A 17,283-nucleotide genomic window follows, 5' to 3' on the forward strand; every position below is an offset into this window, starting at 1 on the left:
AGAGAAAACGCCTGTCCTGGCCTACGGTTCATTAGTAAATGACCAGAATAAGTGCTAACAGAACCACTTTGCCAGCTCATTAAGTGATACCACTATATGCAGCTTTTTTCTCTATTTGAGTCTGTCATATACTGATTAGAGTAAAAAAATCCACGGGTCTCATAAGGGCCGTTAAACTGCCCCACTGCACACTTCTCAGTGACTGGTTTAATAGTTCCCTAGTTACTCGGGTCAGGCAGTGTGTAGTTTGCCTTTGGCATCGCAGGGTTCACCGAGGTGGAAAGAGAAGATGGTAACGACAGAGAACGATTCTCCCATCGGCAGGGGCAAAAAGCGATCTTGGGAGGCCTCGAGCGAAAGGCTTTCAGGGCTTTTGGGTCACTACTCAAGTGAAAAAGATGCGATATTTTCTGTTTATCATGCACAAAAAGCACAGTTTGGGTGAGGAGATCTTTTAACGGACTCAAAGGTATTTTTGGCTGCTAGAATTCTCAATCTGCTGTGCTAAAAATAGCTTTAAATAAATGTGCAATACAAGCAGTACATGCTTTGCCTAAGAAAAAAAAAAATCCACTGGCCACTTGCAGATCATGTGAACTCGGTTATTGGGTTGAGCTAAGAACACCGATTGTTCCGAGCCTTATCTGACTGCAGACCTGGATCTGTTCAGCAACGGCACCGCCACAAACCACACGCATGCCGAGCCACGGTCTATGACCAAAGCGAGTGAAAAGCTCCTGTAAACAACAGTCACTGCCGTTTAACGAGATGGTCATGAATAAAAGAGAGAAGGCTGAGGAAGCCAGCGCGTCACCGCTCCCCTTCCCACCTTCCCTCCGTAAAGAAAAAGCAAGAATTTCTCTTCTGTTGGTCCATATTAAAGAAATTGGATGCCTTCAGCTATCAATCCCTAAAGTCCACCAACCAAAGCCAGGAAAGACAATATTCTCACTTTTTCCACTTTTTCATCAAGTAGCAAAAGGGTTCCCCTAAGTTTTGCTGGTTTTACCAGCAGTGTCACAGAAGCTGGTTCTAATATTGCTCCTGGGAGCGTACTACACAACCCGAGCGACGGCAAAATAAGAGTATCTCAATGATCCCGAGTGCTCTGCGCCGGGTAAAGTTCACAGCAGCTGCTGGGGTCCCAGAGAGCCATCCGAGAGAAGCGCCAGAAATAACGCGATCACACCGAGTCTCCCGTTGCATCTTTCCTGCTCGGGAATTTATGTTTCACACCTTACGCTGTCAGTCAAGAGCATATTCCAAGCTATGTTTGCAGGATGATCCAGAGGATATTTTGGAAAGTCACACAGCCCTCCTGCCAGCCCAGTCTTTTCAAAACACTCCTATTCCATCACAAAAAAAGACAAATATTTCTATAATCTTGTCCAAACTCTGGTCTTTCACAGGAGCGAGCTATAGATGCCTTCTACCCATCACGGATGTCTAAAACCAGTTCCAGCAAGTCCTGACAGAAACTGAAGGGCACTGCTCCTTCACAGGCTCAGGACCCAAGTTCTGCTTCAGATGAACAAATTTAAGCTATTTGCTCATTGCTATTTAAGCAAATCCCTAATTTGAGCAGCCCTTTTCAGGATTTTTAAACCATTTTGCTGTTGGATTAGAATTAAGCCCAGTTCTCCTAAAACCTCTCATTCCCAGGCCTCTGCAAGGGGACAATCACTTTTCAAAGCAGTGCCTAGCTATAACTGAGAAAGAAGACATACGGCTATTTTATAAAAATGAGTGGTGTTTTTCTTTTACTGGAGTTTTGCCACAAATTGCCTTCGAGGGCTTGGTTCAGAAATTCCAAATTCAGTTTATTGTTTTTCTCATCGAGAACTAACTCCTTTTAGCAATTCTGTTAATCTTGGAGTCTGGAGTTATTTTTATTAAAGTAACGCCCAGAGTTCAGATATTCCATAAAAAGACCAGGAATTATTTTTATTAAAGTAACACCCAAAGCTTGAACATTCCTTGCACAAGTCAGGCAAAGCACCTTCATTCTTAAAAAGCCTCTTAGCCCCTTCCTTGTAAACACAGATTTCATGGAGACAACCGAGCACTGAGTTGGAAAAAAAAAAAGGTTATTTAGGCAGGATTTTTCCTGCCTAAAAAAAATCCTGAGCCTTTTGCTCTTAGCACAATGGGGTTTTTGGTTTTTTTTTCCTTCTCCCTTCTCATCTTCTGTTAGGGAAGAAGTAGCACCCGTTTCCACACCCCGATGTCAGATTTCTCGTTACATTTTTGCGTTGGCTTTGGCGTGTTCTGCCAGCATCCCTGTCATACTCAATATATGTCCCTTGGCCAGGAGGGAGTCCCGCCGACCCAGGCGAGACCAATTTCTGATGGAGCTTGCGAGATTAGAATAAATTTGTTCCTTTGGCCCTTAACTCCTATGCCACAACGGAAATGGGGCTACAAAATAAAAGATCTTACCTCCGCTCTCAGGGGCCTGGGGCACCGAAACCTTCGGCTCCTCAGCGGCAGCCGTGTCTCCGGGACAAGACCAAGTGCTGCCTTTTTGCTCAAGCGACTACTAGTTAATAAACTCAGTTACGTCACCCAGGTTCCTGACGGTGACTAAAACAGGGTTTACGTGTTTGGAGGGGAGGGGGACTTGCAACTGAAGAGCGCTCTTTGTCAGCGAGCCTCCTCCAAACGCTGCTGCTCTTTAGGCACAACATGCCAAAGACATCACGGAGTTAATGACAGGTTTTCCAACAAGGTGCTTCTTCCCTGTTGAAGAAGGCACGTAGGGGCAATTTTCAGTCTCTTTAATGTAGAAATTAGGGCCGGGGCAAAACCTTTTCAGTTCCTCTGGAGGAAAGATTAAGTTGCCACACACTCACCTTTCTCTCTGCAGCGTGTATAATTTCAGCTTGCTCAATAGCAGCGGCACTCCTGAGTTCAGGAAGACTTTAAAAGGAGCGATTATGTTCACGGAAGTAAGCTAACGTGAATAAACTGCCCAGGCAACAGGGAGACATTCCAGAGGCCTGTGCTGTCACCAGGCTTTTGGCCAACGCTGCTTAATTGTGTATGCAAAACACAAATTACAGAAAGATTCATCACAGGTTAGAATATTCTCAATGAATAATTTTGCAGTGCACTGAAGAGGCTTCCCTGCAAACCTTCCTGGGATGGAGGCACTGGGATCTTCTCCCCATTTTCGGAGCTTCGACGGGTGTCAGCGGTACAAGTGGCAGAGCAAAGGCTTCCTCGATGGATCGGGATGTTTTGGGAGGGAAGTCTGAGAGGAGGTTTAGCACCACCCGAGCACCGTGCTGCTGAAATTCATAGCTCTTACGGCCATGAGGCACCACGGCAGCTGCTACAAACTATGTTCTCATCTGGGCTTGGCTGGCGCGTGCCAGTTCATACTATCCGGGCACATAACACTGGACCGAAACCCAAAATGCTCATGGCACGGGGCAAGATATTTTCACTGCGAGGCCCACAGAGTTTACAACATCTTCAGCTTTAAACACAGTCATGCTCATAGCTGAAAAATATTTAAGACCCTCCTCAGCCTTGTCACGGAATGTATAAAGCTCTCTCTGAAAAGCTTCGATCTTCTGTGCAGCCCTGAGTGTAAAACCTGGCCAGCCACATTTTTACTTGAGAGGAGAGAGATGACTTTCCCACCACTTAACAGAAGATTATAATTTTCACATAAGATTACAGAGTCACAGTTGTAACTCCACCAGAAGGCTACATTTACAAAGATCTGACTGTTCAGCAACTCCCACAGACACAACAGAGCGGTCGGATTCTCAAACACATCTGAGTTATAATTGAGAGCAACTTGTTAATGCTTTTTTGCAGTATCTTATGGGTGCAAAGCTTTAACTGATTTGAAAGCCTTCCCTCTCATGCTTCAAGTGATCAGGCACCACTAAAGCTACAGATCATAATAGCTTATTAAACAGTATTGAGTAAGCTAGGAAGATTTGCCTCTGTACAGCATTCTCAAAAATAAACGCAACTGAAGATAACTTTGGCACAATTTTTTTAAAGGTCACAAGCTTTCCCCACCCAGGACATCTACTAATCCAGCACAAACTTTCTGTGCATGCCTATGAGCCTGACTGCTGCAAATGTACACACACAAAAAAAAACCCCAAACTATTGTCTCTGTCTGTCTTTGCTTTTAGGCACACTTCTTTCACTACCAAGTAAAGAAAGCACTGTTTTCCTACATGCAATATTGTGAACTTACAGGTAAAAGTCTCTGCAGAAATTTAAGGTCAAACGCCAAAAGCTGACTGCACCTTCCATCCCAAAGCACACCAGTACTGTAAAACTGAAATATAAATCCCCAACAAACCAGGGTACAGTTTTGCTGGGAGAGAACTCCAATAGCTGCACTGAAGCCAGGAAAACACCCCCTGCCTGCCCCTTGCTCACGGCTCAAGCACCACTCTGCTACCACCACAACAACCGCACAAGGTACGCGCTCCGGAAAAGCTTTGGTCTTTCTTGCTTCTCCTTAAAAATGTTTTGCCTTGACAAGTTTGTGAAGATACCTGCGCCACTACCTCAGGTCTACAAATCCAAGCAGAACTGCAAGCGGCTGGGGGTTTCTAAGCGCTTCACTGTGCTTCCAGCTCAGCTGAGAGGGAAATTGTACCATTATGAGCTACAGACAAAAAGACGGCTGGGTTTAGTAAACTGGAAAGAATGGGTACATAGGATCATGGAGTGGTTTGTGTCACAGGGCCCTCCCCAGCCCCCCCAGCGCCCCCCCTGCCACGAGCAGGGCCATCTGCACCAGCTCAGGTCGCTCAGAGCCCCGTCCAGCCTGGCCTGGGATGTCTCCAGGGATGGTTCAGCCACCAGCTCTCTGGGCACCTGGGCCGGGCTCTCACCGCCCTCACGGGCAAAACCCTCTTCCTCCCGCCCCGCCCGAGTTCTGACAGCTGCTCCATCGACGGGCGGGAGCCGCACGGCACGGCCAGCGCTGCGCAGGACGCGCCGCGGGGAACGACCGCCCCCCCGCTCCCGGGCAGCGCTGAGCCCCCGCCGCCGCCGCGGACCCCGCGGCCGGGGGTGAGCCCTCCCGCCGGCCGTGCGGGGGGAGAGAGGGAGCCCACCCGCGCCCCAGGCCGCGCCGGCCCCGGCCGTGCCCCCGCGTTCCCCGCGCCGCCCGCCCGCGCTTTCTCCTCAGGCCGCCCCTTCCCGCCTCGGCGCCCCCTGCGCGCGGGGCGGGCGGACAGACGGAGCCGCGCGCCCCCGCCGCGGCCACACTCACCGCCCAGCGGGCGCCCCCCGAGCGGCGCGGACAGCGCGGACAGCGCGGACAGCGGCGGCAGCGGCAGCCGGCACGGCCCGGAGGCGGAAGCGGCGGTAGGAAGTGAGGTCGGAGCGGAGGGGTGGGCGCCGCTTCCGGGCCGGGGTGAGCGGCCCGGGGTGGAGGGAGCGCGGCCGGGGGCCGGTGTGTGTCAGCGGCGGGACCGAGGAGCGACGGGAGAGGCTGCGGCTGCAGGCCGCCGGGGGCGCTTTAGGAAGGAAAAGGCGCCGCGGCTTCCCGCGGCCCTCCCTCCTCAGCCTCCCGCTGCCCGTCGCTGCTCGGGCGCGGAGCTCCGTCCCACCCGCCAGCCCCCGGGGCTGCGCCTCGCTTTCCCCCGGTCGCAGGTGGGGAAGCTGCGAAAAGGCCCGAACGCGTCCTCCTGGGGGACAGAGCCGCCCCGCAGCCTCACACCGCTCGGTGCCAGGTCACTTACCGTCCCTACAGACGCTGAAGTACAGACAACTTCAACCTAACGAACAAGTGTGGTGGGAGCGGCTGAGGGAGCTGGGGGTTCAGCTGGAGAACAGGAGCTGAGGGGAGACCTTCTGATCTCTGACCTGCCTGAAAGCAGCTTGGAGCATGGAGGGGCTTCATCTCCCAGGTACAGGTGACAGGACAAGGGGAAATGGCCTCAAGTTGTGCCAGGGAAGTTTCAGATTGGATATTAGGAAAAAATTCTGCCTGGAAAGGGCTGTGGGGCATTGGAACAGGCTGCCCAGGGCAGTGATGGAGTCACCATCCCTGGAGTGGTTTAAAAGGCGTTTGGACGAGGTTCTCAGGGACATGGTTTAGTGCCAGTGTTGGGTTATAGTTGGACTCAATAATCCTGAGGGTCTCTTCCAACCAAAACGATTCTATGATTCTGTGAGATGAGGTGAATAAAGACAGGTTTCCTAACATCTGAGCAAACTGCAGTGCTGTCTGCTAGTGCTCCAAGGCTTAATGTATTTTACCACAGAACTGAAAAAAAAACCCACTTTCTGGGCACACGCTCCAGCACTCTGCTCTTAGTGTCCTGTTCCCCGCTCAGCCTGCTCAAGTCACATAACATCAGGAATTACAGCGTGATACGTCTTCAAGTAGTTTTCACAATTAGATGCTTTTATTTAGAAGTCACTTCTGCAGCGTTCTTTTTTTATTTTGTGGTTTATCTTGGAAGAAATACATAACTGGGGTGTGATATCTATTCTGGAGAAGCTGTGCTCTTTCTGTTTAAGCACATGCTTACAGACAATCCTTTAGACCAATTAGGCTAAATTAAGCTAATCGCCTTTGCTATTAGCATCATAGTATTTGCTTTAAGTGTTTTCTAGACATGCAGTTAGCCATGTACATCTCGGTTCTCAAAGCTTCTCCAGGAGAGGCTGACAGTATCATATACACAACCTCCACATAAACGCGGAGATCAGAAGCTTTGTGCGCTGCCACCAGCGACACTCCAGGTTCTCAAAGCTGTTCCCCTTCACTCGGCAGCGAGGCCACAGCACCCGCGTTCACCTTTACCGAATGCATTCGGCAAGTTTGACAATCCATGATAAAGGAATAAACCAGTTTTGATAGGTACTGCCTCGCTTTTTCTGCCGTTACCAGAGAAGGTAGAAGCTGATTCCCAAGGTGCTGGCAGCGAGAAATAATTTAAAACATTGGTTAAGCTCACACTTCTCTGCCCTCAGAGGTTGCTCTGAGCAGGTCTCTCCTGCGTTGGCACTTCCATGCTGAACGTTTCTGTAGGCATTCAGTTTCCTTCACAGGCTCAGGGGAAAGGTACCGAGAACAAAGTTGTTAGGCAAATCGCCTTCCTTTCCCCATTGCCTTCGGCTACGTATCAATGCAGAGGCACGGACGATCTCCCCGCGCTGACCCTCATCAGCAGCGCGGGATCCGTCTCCTGAGCTCCTACACACATGGGCGTCACTCCACCGAGAGCTGGACGCTTTCCGTCTGTTTTGGTGGCTGCTGCTGCTGTTCGTACTTCCTCGCTGAAAAAAAGAAATGCCCATCAACACCATTTATTATATACATGTATATGTACGCTTATATGCACATCTATACATATACACATGTATAAATATGGCAATAATCAAGAAACAGACTTAAGATCAGAGAATGTAATTTCACCGCTTAGCCACACAAGGGGAAGCTTCAGTCATCACGTGGAACTAGGCTTGCAGCACGTGGCCTTGGCAGGGCTGAGCAGCAGGCTCAGAGCAAAAGGTCAGTAAATTAATGGCAGAGAATTATGATTCTGTCCAGGTCCTTTCATTAAAAAAAAAAAAAAATTAAAGACTGTGGCTTCAGAAGCAGCATTGCAGATGGCCCAAAGGACTCATTAGTCACATGGCTGATCTCCACATCACTCATCTCCTCCACAATATACAAGCCACACACTAACAGCTACTCTGACTTCAAAACTAATCTGGTTGGCAAGGAAAAAGGGAGATCAAAGAGTTTGTGTGCAGTGAAACAAACATGAACAACAAACACCAGCAGGCGTTCCCCTGTAGGACGCATGTCCTTGTTCATTCCTACAGTGGCCTGGTTGAAGAATCTGTACATTTAAAAGGTAGTTTTAACTCATGAAACTATTTCTTGCCTTTGTCCCCTCTAGGCATGCAGGTGAAGCAGGTGCAGGTGTTTCTCTGAAGTGGATCTCTGGAACCACGGAGCCATGGGGCTCTTTTCTACCTTCAACATGACGACGGGAGTGGCAACGCTTGTCAGGTACAGTATGATTCCCATTGATTTTCAATTTATGAAGCCGAATTACTCATGATTCCGCAGTCCCCTCAGCTTTTCACGAACGCATCCACGTTTTGGCCATTCCCAGCTCTTTTTAGCTTCACCGCGCGATTCGTTTTGACATCCAGAAGCGCACTGCGCTCCCTCGCGCCTTGCTCCCGTGACGCGCACTCACACACCGCCCCGGCGTCCCCATCGTGCGAGGACGGGGAACCTCGAGGCCGCCCCGGCGGGGCCCCCATTCCCCCGTCACTCACCGATGGAGTACATCTCCAGCTGCTGCCGCAGCCGGATCTTCTTCATGCTGTCGTAGAAGTTGGGCTCGGGCGGCGTCTCGGCGGCCGGGGGCAAGGTGAAGATGCGCATGATCCTCCTCTTGTTCCTGCGAGGGGACAAGGCGGTGACAGGCCCGGCCCGCCCGGGAGGCCTCTGCCCGCCCCCCCCCGCCTCACCCAGGCCTCCCGCTTCCCCTCACCGCCGCGCGTAGACGAGGAGGGCGAGGCTGGCCAGCACCACCAGCAGGTACACGTTGGTGGCTTCGTTCCAGGCTTCGTGCACCGAGTAGTCGATGGCGCCGCCGTCGCCGCCGCCCGCCCCCCCCGCAGCCGCCGCCATGAGGGAGGGCGCGCGGCCGGCCGGCAGGGGCGGCGCGGCCGGAAGTGACGTCATGGCTGCAGGCGCCGCGCACCGGCCCCCCTGCCGCCATCTTGGGGCGGCCCTGAGTCGGGACAGCGCGGCCTGCGGCTGCCCGCTCCTTCCCTCCGCACGGTTTCATTTCCCGTAGAGCTACTAGTCCCCGGGGGAAAGGAGAGAAGTGCGTGACAGTTTCTCTCGCGGGGCGTTTAACAGTTTTTTGCTGTCACGGTGCCGGTGGAAGAACGCACAGGCAGGTTGAGGGCTGGCCAAGGTGGGAGTTCAGCAGACTTCGTGGGAACCGCAGGACGTGCGGTTCCAGCTAAAGAGCCTTCGACAGGTTATACAGAAGTGTGTTTTTTATGAGTGTAAGGAGTGATAGCCCAGGCCAGTGAGAATGATATCTTGGGTTGGAAAACCGCCCCCATATGTATGATGTGTGAATGTTGGGCCTGGGCGTGTGAATGAGTGGGTCAGAACGCTGCCCACAAGATAAAGAATCACTGAATCCCAGAATGTCAGGGATTGGAAGGGACCTCGAAAGCTCACCCAGTCCAATCCCCCTGCCGGAGCAGGAACACCCAGATGAGGTTACACAGAAGGTGTCCAGGCGGGTTGGAATGTCTGCAGAGAAGGAGACTCCACAACCCCCCTGGGCAGCCTGGGCCAGGCTCTGGCACCTTCACTGGGAAGAAGTTTCTTCTCATAGTTAAGGGAACCTCCTGTGTTCCAGTTTGCACCCATTGCCCCTTGTCCTATCATTGGTTGTCACCGAGAAGAGCCTGGCTCCATCCTCCTGACACTCCCCCTTTCCATATTGATCACCATCAATGAGGTCACCCCTCAATCTCCTCTTCTCCAGCTCCAGAGCCCCAGCTCCTCAGCCTTTCCTCACACGGGAGATGCTCCACTCCCTCCAGCGTCGTCGTGGCTGCGCTGGACTCTCTCCAGCAGTTCCCTGTCCTTCTGGAACTGAGGGGCCCAGAACTGGACACAATATTCCAGATGCGGCCTCACCAGGGCAGAGTAGAGGGGAAGGAGAACCTCTCTCGACCTACGCATGGGAATGTGACTGAAAACAATCACGACATGAGTGTGGTGTGTTTGGGATAACATTGGTTGAAAAAACACCCTCTCTAACCTCTTGGTCCAGCCCCGTATCCGTAAACCTATAAATTGAGAACTGTTAATAAAAGAGGGCTCAGCTCAGCCTGGCTCTGCTCTCGCTGCTGACAAGAGCTCTGTGCCTGTGCCTCTCTGTCTGCGTCTATGAATCGTTCCTCATTGCCGCAGACTTGGAGTCAAGAGACCTTTGCCCGCTGTGGCTGGTGTTTGTGCTGCCGTGGCAGAGCTGCATGGGATGGAGCTCAGAAGTGAAGCAGTGTCTAGAGAAAAAGGGGCTTGAGGTGGTCAAGCACTTTCACTGTTCACATAGAAACTAAATTTGACAGTTGTCAAAATAGAACTTTCTGAAAAATCTTGCTGCCTTTTTTTTTTTGGTGCCAAAATGGGAGTTGCTGGATATCGAGGTGCTAGAGAAGCAGAGCTTACTCCTGTGTTCCGTATGCCCCTGATGCCAAAAAGTAGATTTGTAGGATTCCGCTTTGGCAGAAAAGGCAGAGCAGAGCAAGAGTTTCAGTTTAGAAACTTGAAAACTTGAGCTACTTAATGAGATGCAGATTAACTACCAGAGTTACACACATTTTTGTACTGCCTGGTGTGGCATGTTTGAGCTACATTATAGGTGAGGTGTGCTGTCCTTTCTCCGCTCCCAAGCTGCTTTCTACCCCGCTCTGGCCCTGGTGCCTGCTTTTACTGGATCTTCCTTCAGACACTGCAACTATTACAGCGTAGACGTTGTGAATATGGTTCATCGCCGTCTACTGTGCACACATTTGGGGTTTGCGCTCATGTTGTGGTTATCTGTCTTCACCCTTTGTAAGGCAATAAGGGGAAAACCCAAATATTTTTAGGGTGTGATTGATCTAACGTATGTGAAATATTCCGAATGAGTCCTCCTGCTCTCACCCTGTCCTGAGCATGGGGGGCTCCGGACACCTCGCTTGCATTGCACCCATTTTGCAAACATCCAGCCAGCCTGGGGGAACACCATCCTTTGGGGAGCTGCTTTCTCAGTGCAAAACGTGCCAAGTCACACTGTTTTCAAGCTATGGAATAGCTTCATTTTAAGATGCCATGGGCCAGGGCATAAAAGAATAGGAGATGAGTTAAAATGACAATGTAAAAATAATAATAATTAAAAAAAGCTAAGGCACTGTTATCATGAGAAAAGTTTCTTGCCCCACACGGTGTGGGAAAGGAGAATAGCAATTAGACATAATTCTAGGTTATTAAATCGGGATGGCACCCATGCACAGAACTGTGGAAACCACTAAGACAAAAAAAGAGTTACTGCTTACGCAACACGACACAGTTAATTAAGCATGGTTTCCCAGGGATATTGAACAATTTCTCCTGAAGCTGAGGCTCTTTGTTTGCCTTTTTAGTATGTTGAACTTTTCTGCTAGCAGGCCTGACAAGAAAGCTTTACAAGTCTGTGGAAGAAAAGTAGAAAGAATAAACATAAGTAACTTGGGTTTCAGTGCTACGTCTGGACCTCAGCTGAGATCGGGCTCCCTTGTACTGGGTGTAGAGAAGCTGTGTTTAAGCTGGACCTAAAGGCACTTTTTGTATTAACCCTGCAGCTCAGCTCTGGCCAACCCGGGAAGGGGCTGGAACGCCCCAGGACTCGGCTTCCTGTCCGGAGGAACGCAAGGACTGCATCCCCGCAGCACAACTCCAGGCCTCAGGGCTTTCTCTGCAGCCTTCAGCACACAAGGACGGACTCTGCCTCCCGCAGCAGGTGCCCGGTTTGTTTGATTTAATTAAATGTTCAATTTAAGGAGCAGATAATCCACCCACCCCCAACCTTGGAGACAGGCAGAGGGAGATTTTCTTCCCCCATGTGCCCCTCTGAGGTTAGCAAATGTTAAGCAGTGGGTTAGGACAGGTTTAGGTTGAGAAGCACAACGTCTGGGGCTGTGGTGAGTGTGACAGCCTTGCCAACCTGTGAAAAAGGGGTGATCTCCCACTCACTGGCCGTTAACAGTGGGAGCTCTGGGTGTGTAGGCCTTCTGCCTGGCTTTCGAGAGGAATCTGCTTCAAATACCAAAGTTGGGCGACTCTTAAGCCTGGATTAGCTTGTCCTGGTATCCTGTTCTTTCCTTTTATAGCTTGGGCTTAGTTTCTGGGGTCCTGAAACACCTTCAGAAATGGGAATGGAAGCTGCTAGTGAGTTTGCTCAGAGGTGTGACCTGTCTGTGTAGATGATGGAGCGAATTTATTTGTAGCTTGGATGAGGTGGGATGGGACAACCAATGCTTGCAGACGCTGTTAATGGGTGAGGAGGACGTCAGTTGTTTTCTGTTTTCTTATAGTAAAGCAGCTTGCAGGGAAAGGACTATCCCTGTGTGCTCTGTGGAGCATCTGACCTCCAGGATCCTGGCCTGTGACCAAAGCATGTAGGCATCAAACAAATCATATATATTAATAAAAATATATAGTATGTGCATAAGCTATTTTGGCAAAACGTAGCTCATGGAGACCCAGGCTTAGTGGCTAGTTTTCCAACATTGCACAGTAGCAAGTAAGCCTGGGGAGTTTCAGCAATGAATCAGACACAACCCCTCACAGGAACACACTCTTGGGCAGAAAAACACGTAGCTGTGTGATTTTAATTAAGAAAAACAACCAAACCAACTTTTTCAGAAGTGAGAACTTTGTTCATTCCCCAAAGAAACCTAGCGCATACTTGATAAAAGCACCCACTTCGGTTCCATAGATTTATCAAGAGAATTGCTGAACAGGGTTTTCCAGCTCTACAAGGAAAGAATTAACTTCCCAAAAGTCCTTGGCATCCACCAACTACTATAAGTTTGACTGAAAAAGCTGCTGAATATTTGACAGTTTTGAAAATCTGTTTACTTCATATCCAAAATGTGAATGCTGGAATCTAACAGTATGCTCACTCTTTTCAAAATTCTGGCCAAAGAATCTCTGTGTATCTCTCTATATAAATAGATAATTTTTCATGGATTTTGAATTCCCCAGAGCTAAACAGAATCAGAAATTGCTGAGACATAAATATCACTGTAATGCAAATATATTCACCATTTAATCCTGATAAATACTGGAGTACAGACTTCAGAGCACAGACCGACAATTATTTGAAATCATGTGGTCATCTCAAGTATACAGTATTTCAATTAAAATAAAACCACAAAATCCTTTTTCTTTTAAAAAAGTACTACCTAGCATATAATTTATTTGGATGAACCCTGCAAATATGTGCATTATATCATGCTAGAAGAACTTCAGAACCACTTTTTTCTCGTTCCCAGGGTCTCTTGACTGTTGGTAAGACATTACAGTCATAATGATAGAATCGGTTACAGTTGCAAATTCTGCCAAATATCTCACAAATTATACTTGGCAAACAGCAGGGCTGTTTTTTCACAAAGATAATGATCTGATGTTTTGTTTAAGTGGCACCAAAGGAAAATATTGGTTTAGAGCTTGTGATAGAATTTCAAAAAGTTGGTGTGGTATTCTAAATTTCTGATAGGCTTAACCGCTACAGCTCTATTCACTCCAGAATAACATGGGCTTTAAAAGTATCCCTCAAAAAAAGAAATTGGTGAAAACTGGAATGGCCAGCAAAGAGAATTGGAAAGAGGAGAGCCAACTGTGTGTAGAGCTGTCCTGCCCCTCATTCCCCTCTCAGGAGGGCCTTCCCTCTTCCCCTCAGGGGCAAAGGAGCTGGAAATGTGGGCAGGAAGGGATTCACACAATCTTGAGATTGCAGAAGGGATTAGTGGGGAAGAATGGCAAGATGGAGAGGGTGCAAATGCCTCTGATTTTACTGAAGGACTGGAAGGAGGTGACACTGAAACTTGCTTGAGGTTGCACCAGGCTGAGATGAAAAAGGATGGTAAAGTACACAAACACCATGAACAAGTTGAAGGAGAGGCAGCCCCTTCAAGTGGCACGTGTGGCTCTTCTGACAGCCCTTAAATCTGTCTGTCCTGTTACTACAGACTCGCTAATGCAAACAGGACGAAATTTTTCAGGGGGTTGTAAAAGTTTGCTAGCAAAATCCTGGCTCGGAGCCTGTTCCTGGCTATGTTTGGGCATGACAAACTGCGACTGCTAATAACTACAGCTAAACTGACCTTCCTGGTGCCATCTAGTGTTCCCTCGGAGACAGAAACAATATCCCAAAAAAGAAACTTTGAAGCTCCATAATGCTGTGTGGAGAACAAATGTCACTTATTCCTGCTGAAATACAAGGCTCGACAACACCCAAGCTGAAGGAGACGGAACAGGGAAGAGCCATGGGGAGGACCCAGTACTCAGGGTGAATGTTTAGGGAAACACCTTTTTTAAAAAAATTGGAACTATTTCATCCAGGAACAGAGAGAAACATCTCCATGGCAAGACAATTTTTCAGAACCAGAACTTATCCAAGTTTATTTTCCCTCTTGTGACATTAATCTGGTCGTTTGCAATGTGCAACGGTACATGACAGAGCATGGATCCAAGCAGAAGCTTGTCTTAGGTGAGAGACCAGCTTAAGCTTGGCAGGTTCTTCTTGTCTGTCCTTGCTACTCATAAAACGTGCACGGTATGTTTACTTCACAGCCATCAGAAGCTGATTTTCCTTTCAAGTATATATAACCTTTTTTACCATTTTCCACTGCAGAAGTGGAAAATGGCAAAAAAATCTCATAAAAAAGGACTCCTGCTGGCATTGAATGAATTTAGTCATTTGCAGGAAAATTTTCTCATGTGTAATAAAATGTTGGTAGCACTAGAACACACGTGCACTTGAACATAACACAGACAGACTGACTGCATGACCTCAGCGCAGTCATAACCTGGTTGTTTAGGTGAAGAGGAATATCTGCGCATCCAAAGAACAGAAACAAACTCTTCAGCAGAAAGGACCAAGTACTTCTCTGCTTTCAACTCGCCTCTCGAGTCAAGACAACATGAAAGTTGTCTCAGGCCCTTCGGCCTTTCAAAGACCTAGTCCACAGAACAAGAAGTCATCAGGTGCCTAATGTCCATGTGTCTCATTCATATCATTCCTGTTTTTTCCCCGAGTGCGAGGACATCCCAATCCCAGCCTACTGCTGGATTAAGGCATCATTATTCTTCCTCTCCAACTGTTGGTACCAGGCTGTAACATCCACGTAGGTACCAAGAGCTTTCTCTGCGGCACACTGAGAAGAAAACAGCCTTTCTTTATGCCTAGTGGGCTTTGAGTTCATACCCAATAGAGCTGTATGCTCTGAAAATAGGGCTTTTATTTTCCAAAGCTCACATTTAATGCTCACTGCTGAGGAAGGAAGTTACGTTCTTTTCCAGTTCCTTGTTCTCCCTCCTTCCACTGAGTCATGATGACACTCAGCAAGGATAAGTGAATGAGACAAAGCAACTCTTCAGCTCTCTCCCTTCATTTAATTTCTATCCCTCCTCCTCTTCCAGTGATAGATGGAATCACAGAATGGTTAGGGAATGCCACTGGAAAGCTTGCACAGCTCCAGCATTAGGTTTGTATATATATATATTTTTTTTAATCAAAAGGTATGAGTTCTTGTCTTCTCAGTTTCGGGGATAGAGATTTTGCCCTTCAGGCAAGGTAAATAAATAGGAAGGACACCGACTTCAGTGTATTGTCTCCTGATTCCCTATAACATTTCCCTAGTCCCAGGCATGGCCACCTCCCGACTCAGCAGAGCTAGAACTCTCCGGTAGGTGTCCAAGACCTCTTGGGCAGAAGGCCTTTCAGATGGGTCCTTCTTCTTACATGCTGCGTGGATGTCAAACAAGTGCAGTCGCACAATGTCACTCCCTTCAACGTCGCCCAAGAAAAAACTGGAGACATCGGGGATTTTCCAGATATCTGTTTTCTCATCGTAGTGGGGCATGAGGTCGTCCTCAAACGGGACCTCTTCTCCGTAGGGCCAACGCTGCTCAGGAGCCACAAACTCACCCCGCAGCTCCCGATGACCGCACTTCACCAGCCTGCCAGCACTTCTGTTCACAAGAGGCAAAGCATCCAAATCATTCACCAAGATGTGAAAGTCACTTGTTAGGAGATACTGAGAGAGGACCTTGTCCAGGTCATTGGAGTCACACATCACCAGGGTGCCCAGAGGGCTGTTGTGGAGGTACCGAAGGATGCTGACGTAGTCTATAGCGAGCATCAACCTGCGATACCAGGTGTTCATAGCCTTGTACTTGGGTATGTGGAGAGTCTCATTGAGGCCCCTCAGGGAGCCCAGCGGATGGTACTCCGTGAGGATTGTGAACTGCTCCTCGCAGAAGCCAAGCAGCCGGACAACGTGCTGGCTTTGGAGCGCTTTCAGCATCTTCAGTCCGTGGAGAAAGTCCTCTTTCAACTCGGGGTTGGTGAGCTGCGAAACAACCACTTTGTTCTCCTTCCACTCGGAAAGGAAGACCTGAGGAGACACAAGAGACACCTAAGACAGTGGGGACAAGAGAACTTTCTTCCACCAGCTGCTTCCAGCCCCAAGTGACTTTCTTAGTCACAAGTGCAAGCTACAGCCATCCAGAGTCAAGCCTTGAGGTAGGGCCATGTACCTGTCACCGCAAACCCTTCCTGATGTGATTACATCACGATTTTCTGAGTTTTCTTTGGAATGGGCAATGCGGATGAATTAAATGTTTTCACACCACCCAACCGGCCCATCTTACTCTGCCACAATTGTACCACGCTCCACAAGCCCTCCACTGATCTCTGTCATTTTGCTTGTGTAGCTGGATGTTGTTTGGTGTCAGGGAGGTGGCCCAGGGCTCCCGTCACCATTCTCATCAATAGCCATGGATGTCTACAGTAATTACCTGCTGTGAGGATAACGATAACAACGGTTTGGGCAATAACTAGCCAGCAAACGGTGAGAGCTCTTTTATCCACAGGAGAAAGGAAAACCAAACTCACCTTTTTCACAGCGCCTTCACCCACACGTTTGAGTTTCCTGACTTCCCTGTTCATGGCTTCACAGGACAGCCACGGGGAACAATTCTTCACCCCTCCCAGTTTGAAGTGCCCGAAAGGGCAGAGGCCCGGGTCCGTTTCGGCGCGTCCCGCAGAGCCGCGAGGCTCGCTGAGGTACAGGTAGAGCAGGGCGTTGAGGAGCAGGACGGCCGCCAGCAGCAACGCCAGCGACGCCGACGACACCTCCCTGGGAGGAAACTCCCTCCGCACCAAATGCGGTTTCTTTTCCATGGCTCCTGCGCTCTCCATCAAAGCCGGATGAGTGATGATGAGCGCGAGCCTCTTCCCGTCGCGGGGGATTTTTCGTGGCAGACTGTGCAGCCGCAGCCCTGAGCCCACGGCGCAGGCCACATGGCCGGCTGGAGATGCTACAGCCGGTTTCCCTGCTCGACGCTCACCTCGCTGCTTTCCCACGCGGGGCCCGCGCTGCCGCCCGCCCCGGCCGAGGCCGCATGACCCCGCAGGCCGCGGCGGGAAGGACCGGCCGCGCTCCGCGGCCGCGCAGGGTGGCGAGGGTGGCGGCGGCGGCGGCGGC

General features: G+C 49.6%; 3 protein-coding genes and 1 long non-coding RNA gene across 5 annotated transcripts in view; 1 reads left to right on the forward strand and 3 right to left on the reverse strand.

Moving 5' to 3' along the window:
• The window catches only part of SLC20A2 (solute carrier family 20 member 2), a 48,801-nt gene extending 43,424 nt beyond the window's left edge, over nt 1-5,377 (reverse strand). Inside the window, exon 1 of the mRNA XM_065635009.1 lies at nt 5,255-5,377. The gene's annotated coding sequence lies outside the window, so the exon portion shown is untranslated. The remainder of the gene's footprint in view (nt 1-5,254) is intronic.
• LOC135988783 (uncharacterized) lies at nt 5,270-8,355 on the forward strand. Of its 2 annotated transcripts, XR_010606230.1 has the most exons (4): nt 5,270-5,349; nt 5,738-5,894; nt 7,902-8,014; nt 8,121-8,355. It is a non-coding gene; the product is annotated as an uncharacterized LOC135988783 (long non-coding RNA). The 2 variants fall into 2 exon arrangements; XR_010606229.1 differs by having other exon boundaries at nt 5,328-5,894.
• On the reverse strand, nt 6,374-8,704 carry SMIM19 (small integral membrane protein 19). The gene is made up of 3 exons (XM_065635012.1): nt 8,508-8,704; nt 8,290-8,414; nt 6,374-7,272 (listed from the first exon to the last, which is right to left on the reverse strand). The coding sequence occupies exons 1-3, from the start codon at nt 8,699-8,701 to the stop codon at nt 7,205-7,207; spliced, it is 387 nt and encodes a 128-aa protein (XP_065491084.1). The 5' UTR covers nt 8,702-8,704; the 3' UTR covers nt 6,374-7,204.
• Nucleotides 8,705-12,469: 3,765 nt separating this feature from the next.
• Nucleotides 12,470-17,270, reverse strand: POMK (protein O-mannose kinase). Its single transcript, XM_065635011.1, has 2 exons — nt 16,692-17,270; nt 12,470-16,191 (listed from the first exon to the last, which is right to left on the reverse strand). The coding sequence occupies exons 1-2, from the start codon at nt 16,995-16,997 to the stop codon at nt 15,418-15,420; spliced, it is 1,080 nt and encodes a 359-aa protein (XP_065491083.1). The 5' UTR covers nt 16,998-17,270; the 3' UTR covers nt 12,470-15,417.
• Nucleotides 17,271-17,283: the final 13 nt, after the last annotated feature.

The sequence above is a fragment of the Caloenas nicobarica genome, chromosome 4, assembly GCF_036013445.1.
Source record: "Caloenas nicobarica isolate bCalNic1 chromosome 4, bCalNic1.hap1, whole genome shotgun sequence".
In the NCBI taxonomy this organism is placed as follows: Eukaryota; Metazoa; Chordata; class Aves; order Columbiformes; family Columbidae; genus Caloenas; species Caloenas nicobarica.